Source organism: Malania oleifera, chromosome 1 (genome assembly GCF_029873635.1).
Source record: "Malania oleifera isolate guangnan ecotype guangnan chromosome 1, ASM2987363v1, whole genome shotgun sequence".
Classification (NCBI taxonomy): domain Eukaryota; kingdom Viridiplantae; phylum Streptophyta; class Magnoliopsida; order Santalales; family Ximeniaceae; genus Malania; species Malania oleifera.
In genome coordinates this window covers 122,581,657-122,609,228 of record NC_080417.1, presented here as the reverse complement: position 1 = coordinate 122,609,228, position 27,572 = coordinate 122,581,657, and the positions used below count along the sequence as shown (strand labels likewise).

At 34.7% G+C, this 27,572-nt stretch overlaps 1 protein-coding gene across 1 annotated transcript; it reads right to left on the bottom strand.

The window, feature by feature from the left end:
• Positions 1 to 208: 208 nt before the first annotated feature.
• Positions 209 to 7,148, bottom strand: LOC131162845 (small ribosomal subunit protein uS11z). Its single transcript, XM_058119453.1, has 6 exons — positions 7,023 to 7,148; positions 5,845 to 5,964; positions 5,711 to 5,756; positions 1,327 to 1,412; positions 810 to 939; positions 209 to 513 (listed from the first exon to the last, which is right to left on the bottom strand). Exons 1-6 carry the CDS (start codon positions 7,023 to 7,025, stop codon positions 446 to 448), a joined length of 453 nt encoding a protein of 150 aa, XP_057975436.1. The 5' UTR covers positions 7,026 to 7,148; the 3' UTR covers positions 209 to 445.
• Between the last annotated feature and the right edge of the window lie 20,424 nt (positions 7,149 to 27,572).

The following is a 27,572-nucleotide window of genomic DNA, read 5'->3' as shown; positions in this document are numbered from 1 at the left end:
CACCTAGGGTGAATCAATACAGACGGCCAGCAGGGTCCTCAACACCACAAAAACCCAGAATCAGATTTATTAAGTTTGTAATTGTAACACTGCCCCCCCTCCCCACCAAAAAAAAAAATAAAATCTAAACCCAAGAGGCCTGCAAAAGATTTGAAGAGGCAGGAAAACTGAGTAAATCCAATCAGCATACAGCTCAAACACAAAAATAAGTCTATATAATCATCCCAAATAAATAACCATGATAGAAATAGAAGGAATTTCAACATGAAGTACATAAAACTGCTCTTTATCAAACTTTGGCATACTTCTAAGATGATTCCAATATCAACCAACCAACATTCAAAAACACAAGCTAAAATTGCTCAAAACTAGGGGGAGAAGCCCACCACCATAACACCACAACTCCATGAGAAGCCACTCTGGCAGCCAAAGATATGTCGAGAAATCACAATCTTCTACCCCTTCTGCCACCTTTTCTCCTAGTACTGTCCGTAGGAATTGGAGTCACATCCTCTGAAGAATTGGAAAATAAAAACACAACTGAGTTGCAAGAACATTCTTTCAAATCTTTTGTCAGAAACAAGCTAGTGAACCATGTCTACAAGTTCAATCATGTCAAGTTCTACAAAGCAAGAGGGCATTACAACTGCCACACAAGGTAGGCCCATGCTGGATCAAATTCGTACAATTATCTAACCATATAAACTACTTATTAACACTGGCACAATAAACAAATAATAAGTGCTCTTAAACCCTAATGCACCTTACAATATTTTAATATTATTAACAATATAAAGGTAAAAGTATACCTATGCGACCAATTTTCATGCCTGAACGTGCAAGTGCTCTCAGAGCTGACTGGGCACCTGGGCCAGGTGTCTTAGTCTTGTTCCCTCCAGTAGCTCGGAGCTTAATATGAAGAGCAGTTATACCAAGTTCCTGCAGATTATTGCCACCAACTAGTCAAATAGGATTCCATAACCAAGAAATACCAAATTTACTAAGAAACAAAATCGCTATCTTTTAGAGGGAAAAATAAATGTGTAAGCAAAAATAAAAAATAAGATTATTTCATTTCCACACAAAACTATAAGTCAGACGCCCCCCCCCCCCCCAAAAAAAAAAAAAGCAAATATCTTACTAAAAAATATTAACAATTACTCGCGGCTTTTTTTTGTTGCGGCTGTGCCCCCGTGGGGAGGGGGGGGTGGAGCAATCTAAGAACTCCCCAGTGGGAATAATCCAGAAACCAAACCAAGTTTGCAAAACTTTGACTTTAAAGATGTCAGTCATTGCTTATCAAATTAAGAAGGAAAGATGGAAAACCTTGCATCTTTGTGCAACATCCTGTGCCGCAAGCATGGCCGCATATGGTGATGATTCATCTCTATCAGCTTTTACCTTCATACCACCTGCACTTGGTAGGAGGAATCACACTACAGAATATTATAGATTGCACATAAAACTGAAACTTGGTGCATAATTACAAAACACAGCTTCCAACTTTAAACACCCAATACATCATCAAAATCAGTTGCTTTGCCACAATTTTGAAATAATAATTAAATTGAGAATGTCAAAAATAAAATAAAATAAAATAAAAAATGAAACAAAAAAAAAACACGCGTTCAAATCATTAAATGAAAATTTAAATATTCACAGCAGGCATAAATAATAGCTATTTGTTCTAACCATAACGCTTTTATTGCTGGGATGCAGATTTTGGACGTTGCTTTCACTAGTAAAGAATTTGTGTTAAGCAGCAATATACAGTTTTGTTTACTCTTGTTCCCGATGTTCTTTGTAAGAAATATGCCATAGTGATACACAAACACAAGGCAGCTTTCTATCAACCCTCATCTCTCTTCTCCCTCAAAAACCTATGTAGACTTCTGTTTTGATCTTGACAGTGGCATGCCCTTTTGATGGAAAATAGCCTAGATCAAAAACCAAGGCCTAAGATTGAAGCAGAGTATGTGATCATGTGCGAGAGCAATTCATATGGATTTTTTTTTAATCAGCGAGAACAATTAATTGATGGAATTGTAGGACGAAAATGTATTTCTTGGCTGTTTTAACAGATTGCTTAGAGTTTTGTCTTCAATTCAGGAGAAGGTTTGGATCGTTCATGTATTTGGTGGCTAGCAGACCAACTTGATGTCAAAAATTTATAGAAATGGGTGCAATTTCAGAAGGCCGAGTTATTCAGTTTTCATTCAGGGGCATTTGCAAGGCCTTGATTGGGACAGTAGGGATGGAGTTTCCCAGATTCAAAGCAAAATGAAACAGTAGTTTAGAAGGATTCAGAAGTTCAGAACAAATAGTATGGCACGTATTTTGCACTTCATGTAATGAAAAAGCACCACTTCTGTCCAAAACGCAGCAGGGTTGTACTACTACTCAGTTCTAATCAGCTCAGTTTCAGCCAAAATCAATAATAGAACCAAACTCTGCTGTTTAAAATTCTTGCAACCTGATACCGACCCGCAAACCAGTAGTTCAGATCATAAACAAGCCGTAATTTATCAATTCAGTTTATTAACTGAACTTTGAAACATTAACCTTTTTTTAACAAGTTATTAATTTAAACTGCCACTCTTCATGAAAGTGGACTAAAGGCCTAATAAGAGCAGGCCGGCCAGGTTTTAAACTTAAGAAGAATCCTTGGGCCAACAGACAAGGCCGCCTTCTATGTTTTTTCAATTATGAGGCTCTAATATGGGCTCTTTAAACAAGAAGGATTTGTTGCAAGGTGTGGTGAGGCAATGCTCAAGTTCGCAACAATGAAAAGATGGTTATTCAAGAAAAGAAAAAAGGAGTCGAAGCAAATTGGTGTGGGTTTGCCGATCAAATATAGGTTCTGAGGCAGAAGGGAAGCAAATAACAGCTTTGCATGGCTGATAAATTTGCAACACAAAATGGAAGGGAGGTGATTGTTTGGCATCCTCCAGTCAATCTCCAGTTAATGGAAGAGTTGCAGATCACAAGGTTTAGAATCATGCAAGCTTGGCAAAGAGTTGCGGGGTAACAATAAAGTTCCGCATCAAATGGCTTTCAGTAGAACTTTTTCTGATAATATAGTCATGTGCATCAAATCAAGAATCAAAACATGAATCAAAAACTAAATTTCGGGAATCAAAAATCAAGAAACAAAAGATTCAGTATAGATTTCAAATTCAATTCCAACTAGCAAGCCTATACTGGCACATATAACAAACAAAATAGTAAAATTTTTATTAAAAAAAAAAACATATTTCATGCATATGATTTCTTTAAACAATTAAATTGAAAGAGTCAAGAAAAAATGATAAAAACTGAACTTTCTATTGTTTAAAACAATAACAAAAAAATTTAAAATTGAACTTCTGGTGTTTAAAAAGAAATCATATTTCATGCATATGGTGTTTCACGCATATGCTTTCTCTGCTTAAAAAGGGAAAAAAATAACATAAATGAAACTAATAAATGATTGAACAAACTACTAAAAAAATCAACCTTTGAATCTTAACAACACAATGAAACATGAGTTCCATCTTAGCCAACCAGTGTTCTCAATGGCAGAACACTGCACTCTTCCAAGACGGAATACTGATTTTGTAAAGGCAACAGCAGACCTAAAGTTTAGTTTCTCCTTTTTTCCATAAGAACTGACCTAGAGAAGGAATGGAAGGCAATCACGTAAAAAAAAAAAAAAAAATCAAGATGTTGCATCTGACTGGATGTTCAGAAACATGCGAATCGACTGATTTAATCATGTAAAAAACAATAAAGAAGGCTCTTTCGTGGTTTAAGCCAGACATGTCTGAATGGGTCCCTGACTCCCTGATAGGCTTAAAATCATGTAAATTGGTCTATTCATATTGATTCACTAGATCAGGGACTCGAAATAACTTAGCAAAATTCAATTGCTTTTCAATTATCTAGTAATATCCAAATTGATTTGGAGTGGAATTGTTGAAAATCATAGATTCAAATCACCAATCATAAGATTCTAATACCATAGCTGTGTGCTGTATGTTCCGAGTGCTTGAAAGAAATCTGCTCAGGCTGGATTTTCAAAGGTTTCAGATTGGCAAGTGGCATTACCGACAGGTGCCAAGATGGGGAAAAGTGCTTTCTAATTTTGATGTAACAACAATAAAAAGTTAAGAATTGGCAGTTTTAGTATCGTGGACAGCTCAATGCTTATGAAAGATGGATTTCGTGATAAGGTAGTGAGGGAGGTCAACTGAAGTTAAAAAAGAAATGTTGAAACAGAATGCGTTGCATTCAATGATGGGAGTAATTCTGACAGTGAACCTGTGTTTGATGTAGGATGAATTTGATGAACAATATGGTTATGTTTAAAAGTCACAGGTTTAATTGATGTTATTTCAGATGTGTCACCAAACTCTATTAGAGGGTTTAGAAGGCATTCTTAAGTTTGAACATGATGGGATGTGTAAAATCAATGGGTATTTTGCCCAGCCATGGCACCACATTTCTCCCATGAAACAAGGTGAAAAGATATTAACACCTAACCAATTGTTAATATAAGAGTATTGTTGCCTACCACCCAACTGAATTGTTGGTATAACCAACCCCAATATAACCATGGATCATCTAGAACCACTTATGAAAAAATAGTTCTACGAAAAAAGTACTTATGTAGAAAGTACTGATAATAAGTTCTGAATTGGAAAAGTATTGAAACACATAACAGCTTAACGCACATTAGTGCTGCAATTAAACAAAGAAATTGAATGCAATGAGAATTTAATACAAAATTTCAACTATCACAGTAGTTCTCATGAAAACAAATGAACGTTAGCAACAAAAATCCATATGGCTTCACATCCTAGCCACATTAACTTTTTGATCCCCAAAATATTATGTCAACACTTGCCATATTTTGGTTCAAATGGTAATCAATGACTCATTCCATTTGGCATCATTCTGACACGCATGGTTTGAAAACCTCAACCAGACCAGTCAAACTGGCCAAAGTGTAGAGGAAAAATTCAAATTTTTACTACACCAACTGGTGTGTTGCGTGCATCTCAGACTGAATCAAAGAGTCAACATAGTTGACCTTATCCTTGGGCAAAGTTCAAATCTTGCACCACTGCTTAAGTATTAAGTAATAACCAACCAAGCAACTAACATTTTGGGTTACAAGGTTGCACAAAATATATATATGAATGTTTTTAAACTAACTTGGTTATTCCCTACAAAAGCCGAAAACATTGTCAGAGTTAATATAATTATTTCAAATATATATATATATTTGTACTAATCCACCTGCATGTATTTCACTATTTCTGGTACTTCTTCGCAGAAGACATAAATGCAAAGGTGAAATTTAAAGAAAAAAAAAAAACTCATTGTTACAAATAGCTAATTGAGACTGCATTTCTTCTAACATCCTATATGTTGAATTTCTTACATTTTCCTTAAGAAAATACTGCAATGAATTTCCTTCAAATTGATGAAAGATATCTTGGTAATTCTCTTAGTCATCCACCTATTCAGAGATTTTTTTTGTAACATTTTTAGATTATTTCTTTCAAGCATAGAAAATAAAACAAATACATATATGAATGTGCATATATATATTCCCAGTTTGAACTTTGAACTGGTTACAGTGTTACCATGTTCACATAGAAAGGCAAACACACCACACCAATTAATAACAATTCTATTGAAATATGACCTATGAAGTGAAACATACCAGTAATACGAACCATGGTTTCCCTTCCAGAAAGATCAGTCACATGCTGAAATTCAAAGGTTGCTTGGAATTATGATTGGAGTACAAATCTACAAGATACTTCTAACTGAACAATAAAGTAGGATCATGCTTACAATGAATGTGTCATTAAATGATGCAAAAATGTGGGCCACCCCAAAAACATACTCCCCTTCCCGCACTGCAGGTCCAAGAGTCACATTCTCCTCCTTCGGCTCCCTAACCTTCCTTCTCGACTGTAGAAGTCATCACCCAAAAAAACATGAGATGCATTAATACATCTATCTTCTGATTTGAATATTAAAATATACTGATGGCAAATATTTCAATATAGGATAAGAATATGTGCAGATAAACATGCACTAATGAGCAAACACACAAATTAACTAGACATCAATGGTCATTTACTTTTGAAATGAAGCAAAAAAAATGCTGAGCCACATTAATACCTATTCTCAGTTTGATATGGACATAAATGATTGATCACATTTTCCTTTTATTTCAAAAGCAAATGATCACTATCACCTCATTAATTCCAATATAGTTATATACAGATTAAACTACTGAGGGCTTCCATTATAAATCATTTAGCCTAAACAGTACTTCACAGAAAAATGGGTACATGCGCATGCTCATCCAAAGGCATACATTTATCTTGATTTGCCAAAAAACAATGAAAAAGGAAATGAAAATAACCCAAAGGCATCTCATTCTCTTTCTGCTTCTTGGTTTTTTAAGCCAAAAAAAAAAAAAAATCCAAGTTATTACTTATATAAGCACAACTTATTACATTTATCTTGTTGGTCGCAGAGATTTCTTATCCTTTATCTTTCAATAAATTATCGGTGACAACGCAGAATAATTGGGCTTCAATGTGGCACTCAAACCGGTATTATAATAAAAATAAAATTAGCATTGACAAAAAAAAATTATAATATTCTCCGTGTATACTATTCAATGTTAAGTAGCTACAGGTAGGAATTAGCTACAAAACCTTTGAATAATCACCAATAAATGATAAAAAAAAAAAAAGTACTGAAAATTAAACTTCAGAAGAAATTATACGACGACGAAGATGTTGTATTAATCTGAAATTGAAGATGTAGCTTCAAGTTTCCTCGAAGGTACCCAGAGTATAATATTTAAAATCATTTTGTTTCTAATTTTTCCATATGATACTTCAGCAACCACACAACCAGCTGATTCCACAATGTATCACAAAATTTTAGATCCCGGAAAGAACAAAATCATCGGAGAAACTTGAAAGAGAGAAAGACGGCTAGAACTTGCTCACCATGGCTTCGCACGAGAGCTTATCTCAGTTAGGGATTCGGGAGGTCCTTCGCTGCTGCTGGGATGGCTGCGTTTTAGTTTCGATTTATGGGTAGGGTTTTGAGTTGAGACGGGAAGTTGAATTACGTAAGTACCCTCCTCGTTTTAAAAATTTTTAAACAAATAAAATGATTATAAAAGTTAAAGAAAAATAAACAATTTTTTTCAAAAAATTTATGTTGCCCTCAATAATTTACGTTTAGAAGTTCAGATTTTTTTATTTTTTTTTTACAACAATTCATTATCATAGTTACTTATTCAGACAATAAGATTTTAGTACATTATCCTTACATAAGAGTAGTCCAAAGGGATATTTTATCGTAAATTCACTATTGTGTTTTTTAGCATCCTAGCTTCTATAATGAATAAGGTCAATGAATTCCCTTAGACAAAACAAAATCTGCAAATTAGAACACCTGTTTTTCATAGCAAAAATATCATCAAACAAATTAGAGACTTTTCAATCATTACGTAAATTAGAGTTTGTCAAAATAAGAGAAATAGTATATTGCGAGAAACAAAGAAGGAAAAATACAGAAATATTGGAGAGGAAAATTGAAACTCTCACTTGTATTATTTCTTGCATATAATGTACATTAACAGCATTCATATATATACACATAAGAATGATAACTGACTAACCAAATAACTGCTAATTAACAAGAAACTAACATAACTAACTCAACAGACTAGCAAACTGTCTACCGTTTCAAGTAGAGAACAAACCGTCAATAAATTCATTCGTAATCGTCGACGGTTTGTATCCTAAAACTGACTTCATCATGCTAAGGCATAAATTTTATACTCCCCCTCAAGATGGAGTGTAAATATTTATAACACTCATCTTGGAAAGAATATTAGAGAAAAGATTGTAACTAAAGGCCTTAGTCAAAATATCGGCTAACTAACCCGCGGACGAAACATGTAATGCTTTCATAATGCCTACTAATAATTTTTCTCTAACAATATGACAATCAATGTCAATATGCTTTGTATGTTCATAAAAAAATAGATTGGCGGTTATGTGCAAGGTAACCTGATTGTCGCAAAAAAGCACAGCTGGTTTATAGTGGGTGACAAGTCAATCGTTCAACAAATGTTATAGCCAAGTAATTTCACATGTAGTCTATTGACTTTTTGAGTCCGATCCCTATTTTGATTATGACAAATCACAGCATTTCATTTGTGCATTTAGTCTTTGAACAGATTTATGATACAAAAGGCGCAAATGAGGGATGCAAAATGGAAGATAAGGAGTACCTAATCAAGCACAAATTATGGCGTATTCCATAGAGTATTAAGGGGCAGAAGCATGAAAATTTTATTTATTCTTTAAGTTATAATAATAATTAGGTTTCAATTTGTGTATGCATAATCATATGATTTGAATTAAAGCTTTCATAAAATGACCAAGACCTTAGATCGACCTTAGGGGCATAAACTTTTCATGAAAACATTTTTTTCAAAACAAGTTTTTTTTTTTCAAAAAAACCCCTTCATGTTTATTCTGTCGCATTGATAAGCACATTTCTCTATCAATAACTCCTTATCTTAAAAAGTATCCAATCTAAAAGTTGTGGGATTTTCCATTAGCTTTCTGTTGATACCAAGTACGTTCAATTTGAACTTATATAGTAAAAGTTATGTTTAAAATACTGAAAGATATCTACAACACTTCATGTCTCTTCCTTCTCATTGATGAGCAATTTTATCAATCAAAAGCTCCTTATCTTAAAAAAATGTTCAACTTAAAAGTTATGAAATTTTCTATTAGCTTTCTGTTCATGCCAAGAACATCCAATTTGGAGTTGTATAGAAAAAGTTATGCCTGAAAAGCTGAAAGGTGGTCGCGCAGAAAGCGCCCCAATAGCCGAAAAATCGCTAGTTTTCAAATTTATTCATATTTTAATACCCCAACGGCCATAAAACGGCTATATCTCCAATTTGCCTATAAATACCAAGTTTATACACTTTGAGAAGACAAGAGAGACACTTGGAAAGCCTTGTTGAAAATTATTTCATTCTTATTCATCTTTATACTCTCTTTGAAGATCAAAATTTATTTTCTCATACTCTTTCTTTTTGAAAATCTTTTTAGGGAAATTCTTTTTGGGTTATACAAGCAAGACTTGAGCATATATTCTCTTCCATATATTTTGCTTGAGAGCCTTCTTGCTATAGGTTTTAAAGGTCAATCTTGAAAAAATATTCTTCTCCTACTCTTCATTTTGGAAAATCCTTTGGAGACAATATTTTTGAGTTTTACAAGGTAGGTTTGAGTAAATCATTTCACTCTCTCATTTTTACTTGAAAAATATTTTTGAGAGGAATATCCTTACTCTACCAAGCTTCAAATTTTATAAATCATTTGAGAGTGCATTAAGGTTTTTACATTGTACAACTCAGCTTATTGAGAAGCATTTCATTGTATGAAAAATTCATTCCTTATATCATTTGTAATTTACGGTTAGGATTGTGAACCATGGTGAGGTAGCTACGCCTTGTGTGGAAGCAGCGGATTGTAAAGAGGTAGCTACGCCTCGTGTAAGTAGCGAATTGTAAAGGGACGCTTCGCCCTAGTAAGAAGTGGATTGTAATGGAAAGCTCCGTCCCAATTTAAGGGAGCAGATAGTGGAATTCTTGGATGGTTTGCCTAAGACGAGGACGTAGGCGGGAGTTGCCGAACCTCATTAAAAACTTTGTGTTTGCGCTCCCTTTTCCCTACTTTATTTAATTTTCGTACTTTACTTTCCACACTTGTATGCTTATGTTTAATTTGTGTTGAATGTTAAATTATTTTAAATATTTGCATACATTATTATTCGTAGGATTCATGTTTGTTTAGAAAAACATTAGGTTGTGTTATACTGATTGTGGAATTAAAATATGGATAAATTGACCTAGAAAGAATTTTTAAATACACAATTCACCCCCCTTTTGGGAATACACCATAACTTTCAATTGGTATCAAAACCATGTTACAAAAAGCTTAAACGCATTTGTTAAAGATCACAATGACTCACGTTGGTGTATCCCTATTTTGTGAGGGACAATCTTGTTCTAGGCCTCCAATTTTCTGTGGTAAAAATTTTATTATTTGAAAATAAAAAATGAGTGTTTTTATCAAATATATGGATCAGAGGGCATGGAGAATAATAACTCAAGGGAATTTTGTGCCTATGAAAATTGTTGATAATATTGAAATTCTCAAATTAGAGAATGAGTTAAATGAGCATAATATGAATTTATTGCAAATTAATTCAAGTGCTTTGAACATGATTTATTGTGCTTTAGATCCCAATATCTTTAAGGAAATCATGGCATGCTCAAGTGCAAAGGAGATATGGGATGAACTCAATAGGAGAAATGAAGAGACCAAGGAGAATGTAACTACCACTCTAGATGCTTCAAGCTTAAAAGATCAAGAAGGAGAAAATGCTTGCTTTATTGCTCTAACCGATGAAGAGTGTTGTCTTTGGTACGATCCCAAGAGGGGAGGTGAATTGGAGATTTAAAAAATTCTTCCTAGGTCAACCAGTCTAGCAATAGTATTACGTAACCTAGGGGCAGTCTAAGTATGTATGATACTGCAGATATGATACATTAATCAATTTCAATATATGAAACACATTTCCAGTATCTTTCAATTACATTCAATAACGTGTCAATCAGATATGCATAATATTCAATAAGGAAACTAAATCAAGCACAACGCAGAATATAATGCAGGAAAAGTAAAAGTGACACCGAATATGTTATCGAGGTTCGGCAAAAGAGTCTACGTCCCCGCCTTGGCTTACAAGCACAAGGATTCCACTAAGGCTCACTTCACGGGTAGAGCGGCACCGATTACTATACCTTACTAAGATGGTGCACCTAACTTTCCTAACTGGGTCAAAGCCAATTTGAGACTTTACCCCTGATGACATGTGAACTTAAAGGGGTTCTTTGTACTACATGTGTAGGAACCTAAGGGTCAATCTAAGGCCACCTAAGCATATAGTCCAATCATGCACTGTAAAAACCTGCTATTTAACTGTGTTTTTTTTTTTATACTATAACTTTTAAAATGCTCTGATACCAAACTGGATCATCAACCTAAGCAGTGAGAAGCGGAAATCATATAAACATAACCATAAATCATTATATACAATACCAGAGTGCTAATTTGTTTTCCAAAATATACATGTATCATTGTTCCCAAAATATCCTTAACTGGTGAGGGCTATATAAAAATACTCTCAAAAATATACTCACTCTTCACTGACAGGGCAGTACAGTGGCCCCTCTATCTACGAGCCCGGTCTGCTCGCCTTCTTGGATCACCTGAAAAATCATTCAACACTAGGATGAGCCAACGCTCCATAAGACGAAATATGCTATTACTAGTGTGTGGCAAATGAGCTACAATATAATGAAAATTCGTTTTTATATAAACATGTATAACTGAATATGTAAATACAGTATAAGTAATAAAATTTACCCCTTTTCCATGTTGCTTAACATAACAGTATTGTAGGTTACTATTCAAAATACTTCTATTATACATAAGTATGTTCCCTGTTTCTGTAAATCTGTATATAAATAATAGCAACTGAAAACTTTCCCTGTGGATAACTGTGTGTCATGATTTAACCCCTCATGATAAGGTTGTGAGACCCGTAGGCGGGATCTACCCTGACTGGCCGACTAGGATAAACCACTATACTTCATTGGTCTAATCTATCCACCTCAACTCATATCTGATGGGGAGTCTGTCCACGTCAAGGGCCTAGGTGATCGACCTACTACCACGTATTATCTAAATAGGTGGTTGCACTCATAACATAAAATATTTATAACTACGGTACCATGCTCTGTTGTATGGTCCAATAGGGTCTGATACTATATAATACATCTCTATATACAACTATCTGATTTACCATGATTCTGAAATAACCGTAATAACCATGATACTGAATAAACTATAACTGTAATCCATATGTCATAGTACTGAGAACTGTATAATCATAACACTAAAAACTGTATAATCATAGTACTGAAATTCGTATAATCATGGTACTGAGATTCGTATAATTATGGTACTGAGATTCGTATAATCATAGTACTAAAATTCATAAAATCATGATAGTGAAATTTGTAAAACATATCTCCGTACTATATTCATATTCTCAAGTCACACCATACTATAATAAATAATATTCATAATTTAATAAACTGTATAATATTTTAAAATTACCTAGCATAGCATATTTCCCTTACCTAACTATTGGAAAGCCCCTATGGTATACTAGCCTAACACCCGCAGGGCCTCCTACACAACACCCTAAAACCAACATTTGCCAAAACAAAATATCAATATTTCTCTGCCTATATCATTTCCTATATCTGTCATAAGATCAAAAATGGACTAAAAGACCTTACCCTAAATTTGGGATGAAATCCAACTTCATTTTACCAACGATCCGCTCCAGAAGACTTGCAGAGAACTTTGTCAGGAGCGTCGTGGTGGCTTCGGATCGTCGATTTGGCAACTGGCGGGGCCGAAATTGAAGAGAGAAGTGAGAGGGGCCGTATGAGAGAGAGAGAGAGAGAGAGAGAGAGAGAGAGAGAGAGAGAGAGAGAGAGAAGAGAAAGAGAGCACTGAAAATGTGATAAAAATCCGAGTTTTCACTACTTATAGGGCTAGATTCGTCGACGAGACACGTCACCTCGTCGATGAGTCCTTCAGTAAATTCGTTGACGAACCTTACCCTTCGTCGACGAAATTCAAAGTAGCCTAAATCCTTCTCTCGGTATTTTCTCGTCGACGAGACATGATCTCGTCGACGAGGTCTTGAAGACCTTCATCGGCGAATCCCTGTATTCGTCGACGAAGCTTGGAAATTCCTTGAAATTATTATCTCCAAAAATGCAATGTCATCGATGAACGCGAAGTCTACTGCCTCCTTCTATTACTAATTCCATTTCTGTCCCTCATTATTATTAAAATACTATTATTCTTCGGGTCACTACATGCACGATACAGTTATTACAGACCATATTACATTACAATCCAAAATGAAAAATATAAAATTACAATTCCAAATAAGCACAATATTCTTCATTTTTCATTGGGGTCACTGTATGCCACCATGAGACAGGATTCTTCTCAATTTCATACGTAGAGTGATCCTATAAACAAACTTAGGGCAAACATCAATACCAAGGTATTTGTCATTATCAAAACGAGATATGACCAATTAGGTCAACAAAGAGTCTCCTTCTATTTCTTTAAATAATTCATGCACTGATTCTTGAGATTTATCTTATGAAAATTATAGTGAATCATGCGATGAATCTAGTAGTGATGATAGTTTGTCATCTTATGAGGAATTACAAAAGGGATTTATTAAGACTCATAAGATTCTAATAAAGTTGTCTAAAAAGAAAACATTTTTGAAAAATAAAAGTAAAATTTTAGTAAAACAAATAGTTGATTTAAAAGAATCTTATAATATCCTAGAAAAGGAAAAGATTGAAAAGGAAGTATAAATTAAGGAATTAGAAAATAACAATAAGACAACATTGAAAGAACTAGGATATGAAATTCTTGTTATTAAGGAAAAAGATTTGAAAATCATCAGATTAGAAAACAAGAATGAAAAATTGGAAAAAGAGCTAAAAGTCTTAAGATCCCAAATTTCGAGTGATAATAAAAATGATCTTCTTATTTATAAACTTGTGTGTAAAGCAAACACCATGACCAAAGAGTTCGTAAAATTGAGGCTTAATGGATTTTAAAATGATAAGCCTAAAAAGAAAAGTAAAAGACCAATATAAGATCATTCACACATTTACTAGGGACAAAGAAAATTTTGACAAGCTCTTAGGTTCTCAAAAGATAACCTTAGATAAGGAACGTATAGGTTTTAGTGGCATTGAAAATAGGAAGAAGAATAACCTATACATGGGGTACTTTGTAAGAGCATCTAAACATTATACTAGTACCTCCTCCGGTCCATATGCTCACACCACATAGTTTTTATGCAAAAAGAAGGTTCATATCAAATTCGATTGCCCTTTCAAAAGAAGAGGTGTGAAACCCAAACAAGTCCGGAGAGTCAAAGAAATGTTGGGTTTTAACCTGCCAAGACTCAAAGAATGGGTTATCAAGAAAATAAACCCCTTTGAACCAAGGAAAAATGGGTTCCAAAAGGAATTACATAAATTGTTTTTTCCTTAGTTTTTAGAATTTGTCTAAAATGGGTAATGATAATTAATTAGTGAATAGTGCTTAAATGTCTAGTCTGAGTATACACATTTACTATTATACTAAGAACCATTGAAAAGCAAGTTAATATGGAAAATTTGTGTGATAAGTCCAATCTAATCGTTTAACGTTAACATATCATAATGATTGGACAAAATATGATAATTTTGGTTATAGCTTGCTCAAATAAATCCACTTCCAAATGCACAAACATGTCTTCATTTGTTAAATGAGTTTAATGCTATATGAATGTTTAAATGTGATTATCTTAATTATAGCATATTTTTTCCATTACACAAGCTTGAGCTTTAGGGAATTGATTATAGTACTATTTATCTTTTATCCCTAAACTCATCTAAGAGCTTTCAAGAAAGATCATAATTGTAAAGACCCGGAGAATTTATAGTAATTAAATAATAAAAAAGGAGAAGGAAAGGAAAATTTTTTAAAAAAACTCATAGAGTTTCGTCGACAAATACACGGATTTCATCTATGAGTATTCTTCCAGGGATCGTCGACGTGGACACGTGTCTCGTTGACGAGAATTTACCAAGAGAGGGTTTGCGGAGCCTGAAGTTCGTCGACGAGGGATTCTTGTTCGGCAACGAACTCCCTTTATGGACTCGTCGACGAGGTGACGTGTCTTATCGACGAATCTAGGTTTATAAGTAAGCCTAAATCAGATTTTTCAGCAAGAAATTGCACAGAAAAATCTCTTTCTCTCTAAAAACCGACCCTCTCCCCTTCTCTCTATGATTTTGACTTCGTTTTTCGCCGGTTTGACAATCAGAAGTTGCCACGCTACTACTGGGAAGATTATTTTCAAGTTTGCTGGAGTAGATCGTTCGTTAGACCAACTTGAGCATCATCCCAAAATTTGGGTAAGTTGAATAATTGAGTATTTTCAGTTGTATCAAACTTATTTGAGTTTAGATTTTAAGTTATATGAGAATATACTGGAGTTTTATGAAGTAAAATTTGAGTATTATATTTTCAGGAATAGGGTATTTCGGGACCCTGCAAACATGGGCTAAGGACCCAGTGAGTATTTTTAAAAGCCCAGGTAAATTATAATTCATAAATTTACGAGTATGTAGACTCGGGGAAATATAGTTGATTTATTGGAATATGCATATGTGTATTATTTCAGGATTTTGGGGATAGTACGTTGTAAGCGTGAGGATTAAGTTGGAGGCAAGCCTCCCAACCAGTTAGGTAAGGGAATATGCTATGCTAGGAAGTTTAGAAAGTTTACTAGAAAATTATATATGTGTATATATATATATATATATATATATATCAGTTTATTATTCAGTTTTTTCAGAATATGAGTTGTAGTATTTGTGTGGTCTGAGTAGATATTTTCCTCATACAGAATTTATGTAGTTTTTTTCCAGAATATCATGATTTACAGAATTTATGTAGTTTTTTTCCAGAATATCATGATTTACAATATATATATAGACAGATATTTACCAAACAGATATTTACCAGACAGATATTTATCAGACAAGTATTACAGATATTTTACAAACCAGTATTTTACAGTAATTACAAAAAGTCATGTTTTCCAAAACCATAGCACTCAGACATTATAGATTATTCAGTTAGATATACAGTTATTTTATTAAGATATTATAGTATTTACAAATTAGATTTATAATGTCATGGTTATTTTGGAAACATGATGAAAACAGTAGAGTAGTTATAGTAATAGTATATACAGTTTCAGATCCCTGATGAATTATTTCAGAGAGATTTAGTCAGCAGAGCAACGTATCGTTGCTATTTTCAGATCAGAGTGCAACTACATATCTCAGATAGTATGTGGATTCCGTCAACCGTGCCTGAAGAGTTTATAGTCTCCCAAGTACTCTGGGTTGAGGGGGGCCGATTTGACGAGATAGTTACCAGTTCCGTGCTTGGGAGAGGACACAGTTTGGCCGGGTTGAGAATTGGTAGAGTACAGTTGACTTATCTAGTTGGCCAACCAGGATTAAGTCCCGCCTATGGGGCCGCACAACCCTATCTTGAGGGGTTAAATCATGACATACAGTTTTTCAGGGTAAAATCTCAGTTATGTATATATATATATATACAAATTTACAGAATTTTTAGCAAATATAGTATGATACTAAAAGTATGAAAAGTAGAAAACTCAGATAATACAGTCATACTTTAAACTATGATAAATGTGAGTTATATTTTATATTGATTTACCAGCATATACAGTTTCATATATTGTCATTATAGTATTTATGCAACTCGGACGCCACACACTAGTAATAGCACATTTCCACTTACTAAGTTTTGTCTTATCCCAGCGATTTAACATTTTTTAGGTGAACCAACAGGTGAGTTTGTAGCACAATGTTTGACATGCCAGCAGGTGAAAGTTGAGCATCAGGGACCGCAGGGTCATTACAGCCGCTGTATATTCCTGAGTGAAAGTGGGAGCATATAACGATGAATTTTGTCAATGGGTTACTGCCAGCACTACATAGACAGGACACCATTTGGGTAGTAAAAGATTGACTTACAAAAACTGCCCATTTTCTGCCTATCAGAGTTAACTACTCCTTAAACAGATTGGCAGAATTGTACATTCAGGAGATAGTGAGAATGCATGGTGTACCGATGTCCATAGTTTCAGACCGAGACCCACGGTTTACATCCCATTTCTAGAGGAATTTACAAGAGGTCATGGGTTCTCAGTTGTCGTTCAGCACATCATTTCATCCTCAAAAAGACGGACAGATGAAGAGTATGATACAGATGTTTGAGGATATGCTATGTGCATGTGTGCTAGACTTTGGAGGCAGGTGGTTACGGTTTATACCACTAGTCGAGTTTGCGTATAATAATAGCTATCAGACGAACATTGGGATGACACCATTTGAGACACTGTATGGTAGGAGATGCCAATCCTCATTGTACTAGGATGAGATTGGGGAGAGACAGATATTGAGACCATAGCTGATACAGCAGACTCAAAAAAAAAAGTCAAACTTATCAGGGATAGGATCAAAACAGCATAGAGTCGGCAGAAAAGTTATGCAAATACTCGCCGATGAGAGTTAGAGCTTGACATTGGGAATCACATATTTATGAGAGTGACACCATTGAAAGGAGTTATGAGATTTGGGAGGAAGGATAAATTGAGCCCTAAGTATATTAGATCATTCAAGATTCTTGAAAGAGTGGGTTTAATTGCCTATAGGCTGGCATTACCACCGGCTTTATCCAGAATTCATGACGTATTTCACGTTTTTATGTTAAGGAAATACATCCTAGATCCCTCCCATATGATCAGATGTGACGCACTGGAGCTTAGTGATGCCTTATCTTATGAAGAAGTGTAACACCCCGACCCCGAGGGGCCTGGGATATTAACTTTTTACTACTGATTTACAGCGGAAGCAAAATAAACTCAATTTTTATTAAACCAGAGCGCTAATTATTCATGTTACAATCACTTATTTCAAAAGAAGAAAATTACACAAACGTAAATATTTGAAATCATACTAATGTTTCTAATTAATCTTTATTTTTCTAATCCCCACCCGCATGCTTGCTAAGCCTGATTTCCGACATGTCCTTCAGAGTTATCTGAAATAAAATATGATTGGGGTGAGACGACGCTCAGTAAGTAAATAAGATTATTATTAGTGTGTGGCCAAAATGAGCTTTTAAAGAATTTCGTAAAATAATATTTAATACTATAACTTCAATACTGCTTTTAGAATAAATATAAATTTAAAAATTTCTGCATAAAACTTTTGTCATCAATTTCAACAGTAAATTTTTATAATCATATATTATAACTGCTAAATTAAACTTTTAACTTTAAAACTGTAAAAATACTTAATGATAAACATACATATACTTTTCCTTGTACGTTTTCCTTAGATCGTCATTTAAGCACCAAAATGATCCTTTTCACGTAAACTTACACTTTTCCTTCAAATCATCAGTAACTTTGTACACGTAATTAAATATGTATAACATATATTGTAAAAACCACCCTTAGGCCTGTTTGCCGTAAGTCATGTTTACCCCCATGACTGGGTTGTGCGGTCCGAAGACTGGACTTAGCTGGCTGGCCTACCAAACTAAATCAACATACGTAAACTTTAAGTGAGATTTTCCTTATTAAGTCCTGGACTTAAACCAGGTGTGCACTCAGGAGAAATCCACTAACATAAATAACCACTCTGTAAACAGTGTGGGTGCACTCTGATCCGTATAAACTTTAAGCTGCGGTACCGAGCATCTGTAACTTTGAACTTTCGTTGCCATAAGGGGTTTTAAAATCATCTTATTATAATTTATGCAATTTAAAATAATATCGTGGAAATCTCATCTTTACTCGTATTTTCATAAAAAATGTAACGTAAAAATAAACTCATGCCACACAATTTTTGTGTTAAAAATATATATAATTTTATTTTTGAATAGAAATAAATGCTGAAAATTTACCCGAGGGGATTAGAACATTTCTTAACCCAAATATAGATGCAAGTATATTAAAGATAGAACTGGTATAATTAAATATAAGTAAAAATAAACTCATAGAAATTTTGTGGAACTAAGTAACATAATTAAAATTTACGTACATAATAAACTCGGGTATGAATTTAAAATAAAAAGAAACTAACATAATCAAAATTTACTTACCTTCTTCTTTTACCGTGTGCTACGAACACAATAATTATCTTTAAGAAATGAGATCGGAAAAAGTGGGTGATTAAGAATTTATTCAAAAATTCTCTATCCACCACAAATTCTTTCACTCACTAATCCTTCTCTTTCTTGGAAAATTGTTGTGAAAAATGAAGGTTGAGAGCTCCCTATTTATAGGAAAATTTTGGGGAAGAAATAGAATTTATAAAAGTGTGGGGAGATGGGTGAAATTATAATTTTAAAAATTAAAGAATGGGCAAGGGATGGGCAAGGTATGGGTTGAGTGGAGGCTATTTGGGAGTGCTTGCCACCATTCCCACTAAATAAATTTTTAATTAATTACTTACCTTATTAATTAATCCATTACCTAACTAATTATTTTATTATTTTATTATTTTTCTTAATCATTATTATTATCATTGTTATTAATTTTAAACTATATTTAATATTTATTTTATTTTATTTTATTTTTGAACAAGAATTAAATTTAAATTTTAAAAACTCATGTGGGCCCCATGTAGTCTTGTGGGCCCCACACAATTTCGAGACCCAAATGGATCGTACGTAATTCCAATAACTCTTATACGATTTTATGCATCCTGCATAGTTTTGAGACTTGTGAAAACCTTCATACGGTTTCGGGACTCATGTGGGCCCCACACAGTCTTGTGGGCCCCGCATAGGATACCTATATTATTATTATTTTATCATATATTTCTTCAAATTATATCAGTTAAAACATTGTTTTATGTACTTATTTACGTATATAAACAGTGCCTTGTGGCTCCGGGACTCATGTGGACCCCACATAGTCTTGTGGGCCCCACATATGATACCTATATTATTATCATCTTATTATGTATTTCTACAAATTATGTCTGTCAAAATACTATTTTATGTATATATACTTATTTACGTATACAAACAGTATCTATCCTGTTTATCCTATGAAATTCCATTTTGACCAGGCCGACCTCCAGGGAGCGACTGAGCCGCAATGGTCTCTGAGCACTCGTTAAGACAAGGTCTTTCTTAGGCATCAAACATGGAATCAAGGATCCTACAGAAAAACACTTCTGTATTGATATTAACTTAATGACTATTTTTATTATTGTACTTTAATCATATATATATATATATTTTTGGGTCATCACAAGAAGTGCCAGTGTAGATTTTAGATTGGAAAGAATAGGAGCTGTGTACGAAAAGCATACCTCTGGTAAAAGTTATGTGGTGCAACCATACAGTGGAGGAAGCTTCTTGGGAATCGGAGGAGCAGATGTACCAGAGATACCCACATCTGCTCGGTGGGAACCAGGGTTAAGGTATGTATTTTGATTTGTACAGTGTAGGATAGTTAGAGTTTTAGTTTTGATAAGAATGGTTTTGGGGAGAATTTTCTTTCAATGGTTGTAATCTCCCAACAATCCCTATGTAACCACCGTATTCCTCCGCCATAAGTGAGGGTAATTAATAAAATGGTGTTGTCTTCTTTAAGAATGGAAATGTGATGAATGACAAATTTCGAGGACGAAATTTTATAAGGAGGGGAGAATACAGAGACCTTGGAAAATAAAATAATAAAAGAAATTGAGAAAAGAGATTTTTGGCTTAAAAGGGGAGAAAACTGGCGACGATTTTCTGAAGGGAACAGAAAATCGGCGACGATTTTGGTTTTACCGCAGAGTGGTAACGGGTAAATGGTAAAAATCGGACTAGTTAAATAGAAAACCGGCGATGATTTTCTGAGGGTCAAAGAAAACCGGTGACAGTTTTCTTTGCAGTGAGAGTTATATGAAAGATCCTACAAGCATATAGGTTAAACAACACAAAATCTCTCTCTCTCTCTCTCTCTCTCTCTCTCACACACACACACACACACACATGCAAACCTACAAAGCTCCCTCTTTCTCTTTTTGATTCTAGCCCCGTTAAAGCTCGGATTGACGATCAGGAACCACCATGGGGTTCTTAGGAAAATTCTCTGCAACGTACGCAAAGCAAATTTTCAAGTTGGGGTTCTGGGACACTATCCCAAAACCAGGGTAAGTGGTGTATTTTAGAGTTTTTAAACTAATTTGGAGTATACAAAACCTAGGAAATGTTAAATGAGAATTATTTTGGGAATTGTGTTGAATAATTTGGGATAAATGTGAATTTCAAGTTTTTGGGCTACGAACGCCGAAGGATGTAGAAATTGGGTGATTTAAATTGGGTGATTTAGCGAAATTTTAGTAAGTTAGGTAAGGGGAATAAATTATTATAGTCGATTTAAGAAATACTAAATGAGTTATTATGTGAAAATGGTATTATGATATTTTACCTGAAATTTATTATGTTATGAATATTAGATGAAAATTTGTGTGACATATGATTTGTACTGAAATGTTTTGGAAAGTGGGTTAACTGATCCATACTGAGAATATGAGATTATGAAATGTGAATTGAGATATGAGATTTGAAATGGGGGAAAATGTTGAAAGTGAAATGTACTGAAAATGTATATCTTCTGAGAAATGATGAATATAATATATGAAAATGTTTTATTAGGAAATGTGAATTACATGAAAGGAGATATGTATATGTATTTATGAGATGAAATGAGTATTGAACTGATGAAATAAGTTGTGAATACTGAAAATGTGAACATTGCAATGTTAATACTACAATGAAAATAATGAAATGAGAATATGAGAATGTGCGTATTGTAATGTGAATACTACAATACAGATATTGAAATGTGAATATGAGAAATATGAATGTGAGAAATGTGAATATTGCAACGTTAATTCTACAATATGAACATTGAATTATGAGAATTGAAATGTGAAATTCCGAAATAGGAATACAAAAATGTGATTGATGAAATGCCAATACCGCATAATGATTGTTGGTATGTGGTAGTGATAATCCTGATGGATGGATATGGAAACCCTAATAATGGGTTGTGATATTGAGCATAGTACCGTTATTAGTGGTGTTAGTGCAACCATACGGACTAGTAGAGCATGTGGCGTGATAGTCGACTATGCTGTAAAGTAGAGTTGTGCTGCCCCCTGAGTCCGGATCAGAGCTATTGGTTGTCCAGTCGTACTACAGATACGAGATATATGATATGATATTTTGATCTAACTAGATCGGCCAACTGCAGTTAGATCCAACCTTCGGACCACACAATCTCGACCATGGGGGGAAGCATGACGTAGAATATGGAGTGAGACCTCGACCATGGGGTGAAGCATGGCGTAACGAATATCCTTAGGGAGGTTTGATTCCCCTAGAGTTTTTGTTTTAAACATGTATTTATTGATGGTTGATACTCTACTATGCGTATTCGCTGTGGTATGTATATATATGTGAAATGACTTCTACTATTAGGTTTGTGTATATGAATATGATTGTGCACCCGGTACCCACTTTCGAGTCGGGTTATGTATTGTGGTATCAAAGGTTGACGTGGCCAATAGGTGATTTATGTTTTATTATATATGGGGAAAAAATGGTATGAAAAATCGGGCATCACACCCAAGGGTGGTGGCCAGTAGAGGAACACAATCCCAGAGAGGGTCTATGCGTTGACACCGAGAGATGTTAAGCTGCAGGTGACGTAGTCACAGGTATGATTATTACTTTATCATATAAAGTCGTTGTTTTATTTGACTCAGGTGCCACCCATTCGTTCGTGTCGTTGGGATATGTCAAGTTGATTGGAGTTGAGACACAGTTGCTAGATTTTGATTTGTCAATAGTTACACCAACCGAATCAATAGTGAGATGTAGACGGGTGCTTAAATACTATCTAGTGGGTATTCAAGAGAAGATATTACCAGTCGATCTTATGGTATTAGATATGCAGGGATTCGATATGATATTGGGTATGGACTAGCTGGCAACTAACTACGCCATCATTGATTGCCATAAAAAAAAGGTGATCTTCAGACCTCCGGAAGAGCAGGAAACAAATTTGTGGGATCGCGTGTGCACGCCTCGCCACAACTATTGTTAGCTATGCAGGCTAGGAGGCTACTTCAAGGTCGTTGCCAGGGGTATGTAACTTATATAAAATAAATGCTAGAGAAAGAATTGAAACTTACTAATATTCTGATAGTCAAGGAATTTTTAGATGTATTTTCAGAAGAGATACTTGGTTTACCACCAGATAGGGAGATTGAGTTTTTTGTAGATTTACTTCTAAGAATAGCACCGATATCTAAAACACCCTACAGGATGGCCCCAGTTGAGTGAAAGGAGCTGAAAGACCAATTGCAAGAGTTGTTGAATAAAGGATTTATCAGGCCTAGCGTGTCGCCTTGGGGAGCGCCAATTTTGTTTGTAAAAAAGAAGGACGGGACTATGAGGATGTGCATCGATTATAGGGAGATAAATAAAGTGATGATCAAGAATAAGTACCCTCTTACTAGAATTTGTGACCTATTTGATCAACTCTAGGGGACCCAAGTCTACTCCAAGATTAATTTTCAGCCGGGATACCATCAGGAGAAAATTAAAGCTGAGGATGTTCCGAAGACAGCATTCAGGACTAGATATGGTCACTACGAGTTTCTAGTTATGTCATTTGGTTTGACTAATGCACCCGCAGCGTTTATGGATATGATAATTGGGTATTCCATCAGTACTTGGACCAGTTTGTTATGGTCTTTATAGATGATATACTAGTTTATTCAAATATTTTTTAGAGCATGAAGATCATCTAAGGCTCGTATTGCACGTGTTGAGAGAAAAGAAGTTGTTTGCCAAGTTTAAGAAATGTGAATTCTAGCTGAGGCAGGTCACTTTCCTTGGGCATGTGATCTCCAGGGACGACATATCAGTAGATCCAAGTAAGATAGAAGCGGTGGTGAATTGGGTGAGACTGAGGAACGTACAAGAGATCAAGGGTTTCCTAGGTCTAGCATGGTACTACCGACGTTTTGTGGATGGTTTCTCCAAATTATCGGGTCTATTGACACGACTCACGAGGAAAAATGTAAAGTTTGAATGGACCAATGATTTTGAGTAGAGCTTCCAAGAGTTGAAGCAGCGACTGGTCACTTCACCGGTATTATCTATTCTGTAACACCCCAGACCTGCCACGTGGGGTCCGGAGTGTTATAAGACCAATCATATGTCTCTGATACCATTCATGTAGCAGAAATAATTAAATAACCTCAAACAAAATACCAAAGTTCTATATTTACATATGCAGACCCATAAAATAAAATCTCATTCTTCATATTACATAACCAGTATAAAAATATATTAAACATAAAACTAAACACATATCCGTTCCGGTATCCACTTACAAAAACTAACCCCACCCTGGAGCTATCTAAGCTCGATCCTCTGGAAGACCTAAAAAAATTAAATAATCGTTAGGGTGAGACACCTCTCAGTAAGGAAGAAATAAGTTACAACAGTGTATGACTTAAGTGTTTAATATAATTACAAAATACACATATAATCGTATTTCAATATCAATAGCAGCTGAGAGAAAATGCACCCTTAATCATATCATAGTCGACTTCTCTGTCACCCAATCACATACACACACATATCATTATTTTATTGATAATTCCCAAGAATAGGGAAGTTTACCCGCCCATACAAGAAGATTCCCTCTGCTCTAGTACTAATACAATGACACTCACCTTTCTCAGTAAACCCTCAGATTATATATCTAGGTAAAGTCTCTAAGAATAGGGAAGGTCACCCACCCATACAAGTGGCTTCCCTCTACTCTGGTATCCATAAATAATTACCAGAGTACTCGCCTTCCTCAGCAAGCCCTCAACTAGAGAATTTAACTTTACCATAAATACTTATGCAATTAAATTTAAACGTAACCAATGCTAATCATTTCACAAGTTCCACATATACACATACCACAACCAATCCACGCAGGATACACACATAATCTTCTTAACCACACAAGTTACAACACAAGCTTCTCAATCACACCCAAAAAGGGTCCATAACCATGCTAGTATCACAGTCCACACAGAATTTCTCACACAATCTTCATTCGCACCCACACACACACAACCCTGTTCAGGGTAAATAGGTAAAACAAAATCCTCATACCACTGCCAATGTTTTACCCCCGCATATAAATGCCTATATAACGACCTCCTCATACCACTGCCAACGTTATATGGAAAATTTATATCAAGTACGATATAACGACCTCCTCATACCATTGCTAACGTTATATCACAATTTATATTAGGTACAATATAACGACCTCCTCATACCACTGCCAACGTTATATTGCAATTTTACATGAACCACATCACAATACACATCCAGTACAGGTAAACACATCAATGCATTTTCGTTCACAGAATTTAATCATCCAAGCAGCATCACAACCAAACATTACCCACAAGCAAACATCAATCAAAACCAAGTAGCACCCACAAACATTTAATTATCAAAGTTGTTTTTATGCCACACGATTTTTTTCAATATAATTTATAATTAAAAACAATATTTTCAATACCTGTACCGTTCAAAAAATTATACCAATATATATATATATATATGTATAATTTTATACCCAAAATCTAACTGATTTAAAATTAATAAAAATGTTGTTATAAAGTATTTCCCCTTACCTGCTCCTCGAATTTCCTATCTAAACTAAACGGAAATAAGACCTTGTATTCCAAAAATCTCAACTTACTCAAATCTTAGAAAAACACTCATTTAATACTTCCTAGGTTCCATATATTCAACAATAATAATAAAACTCTAAAATATTTCACTTACCTTGATTTTGGGATATTTCCCAAACTTCTCAAATCGAAATTCTGCTCCACCTATGTTGCAGAGAATCTTCCCAGGAGTTTCGTGGTAGCTTCTGATCATTGAATCAGGATAAAATTGGGTCGGATTCGAAGAGCGAAGGTAAAGGGGCCGTTTTTAGAGAGAGAAATAGAAGAAGAAATGAATTCTTTTGCTGAAATTCTGATTTTTGCCTATTTATAGGCAACTCGACGAGACATCTGGACTCGTCGACGAGCCCAAGAACACCGCTCGTGGACGAAACCGGGAGCTCGTCGACGAAATTCAAAAGTATGAGAACCTCTCTTGGTAAACCCTTGTTGACGAGACATGCATACTCAGCGACGAGGCTCAAAAGATTGCTCGTCGACAAGAAAATCAAGTTCGTCGGCGAGCGCCTGCTTATTACCCTTTAAAATTTCTTTTCCCTTTCTTCTATTTCCCCTTACCTTTTATTATCTTTCTTATTATTTTAAATCGAAAAAATTTTCCAAATCGTTATATTCTCTCCTCCTTAAAATAATTTCGTCCTTGAAACACGTTAATCACCCATTTCTCACATCTAATAAGCTAGCTAACCACATTTACATATTTCAATCAATTCAAACATATGCAACATCGAATCATGCAAAGTCAAACAAGAGTAAATAGGATTGTGTTGAAATACTGTTCTCTGGTTTATAGGTTCTGAGAACTCGGTTCGTTGTTTTGGAGCCATATAGATCGTGTTTCACTGTTCGGGGGAAATAGGTAAGGGGATTTGTTTACATCAGTCATTTTAGAAAACTAAATCGCTAAAAAGTTCACTTATATTTGTATGCACGTATTGATTGCTTATTTGCAAAGTTTCATCGGGTAAAAATGACGATTTTACGATTTTGGTAAAAATGAGGGTTTTGGCGTATGATCTCTGAACTTTTCAAAACTTTGTTATTTGCATTAAACTTAACGTAGGAGATGCTTGAACCTCTTGTTTCCCATTTAAATGTTATTTTTCGAGTTATATACTATATATAGCGGATTTTTAACCAATAAATGTGACATATGATATGAAATGGAATATACTGAACTGTTATACACGTATATGAACTATGGGAACTGAATTTTCATTTTACTATCTGAAAATGTGGAAAACAGGTGCCGGTTATACCGAGCTTTATATGTAAAAAAAAGGGTTAAACCGAGAGTGTGTGTTCTAGTTTATACCACCGTGTGAATGAATGAGTTTGTGAAAATATTGAAATTGTGCAGGTGATTTGTGAATCTAAAACAAGTTAATTCATTTTATTATAAATTGTATATATGATATTAGGACCGCAACTTGTTACTATGAGAGCCTTAAAAAGCTCAACGTTATATGAAGTCTTAAAAAGCTTAAGTGTCGTTCCATTGTTATATTCTAGATATAGTGCAACCACACATATGTTTTTTAGTGTGGGTATCGAGATAGTCGGCTGGGTAGGAGTGGCCACTGGTGGATTAATGGACCAAGTGGATTCAGTCGGACTATAATAATTTTATAATAACTGACAGTGCCTGCACAAGGTAGGGCTTGTTCAGGGATTTATGATCGCATAACCCACGCTAAGGGATAGTGTTGGCATTAATTATGATATTTCTAAACTGGACGATGTTCTAAATATGCATATACATGATTTAAAAACTAAAATGGGCAAAGTCACATGTTTGAGTATTGAGCGAAGGGATTGTACAGTGTATGGGCCTGTACCCTACCCTAACCTCGAGAACTCTCGCTCGTTATAATGCTAAACTATCAATTGCAGGAATTATATC

What these genes read in the sequence shown, in the direction of transcription:
- LOC131162845 (XM_058119453.1), bottom strand. An exon ending in AACCATGGTTCGTATTACTG is followed by an intron (nt 1,413 to 5,710) that starts GTATGTTTCACT and finishes TACCAAGTGCAG; the next exon opens with GTGGTATGAAGGTAAAAGCT. An exon ending in ATGTTGCACAAAGATGCAAG is followed by an intron (nt 940 to 1,326) that starts GTTTTCCATCTT and finishes AATAATCTGCAG; the next exon opens with GAACTTGGTATAACTGCTCT.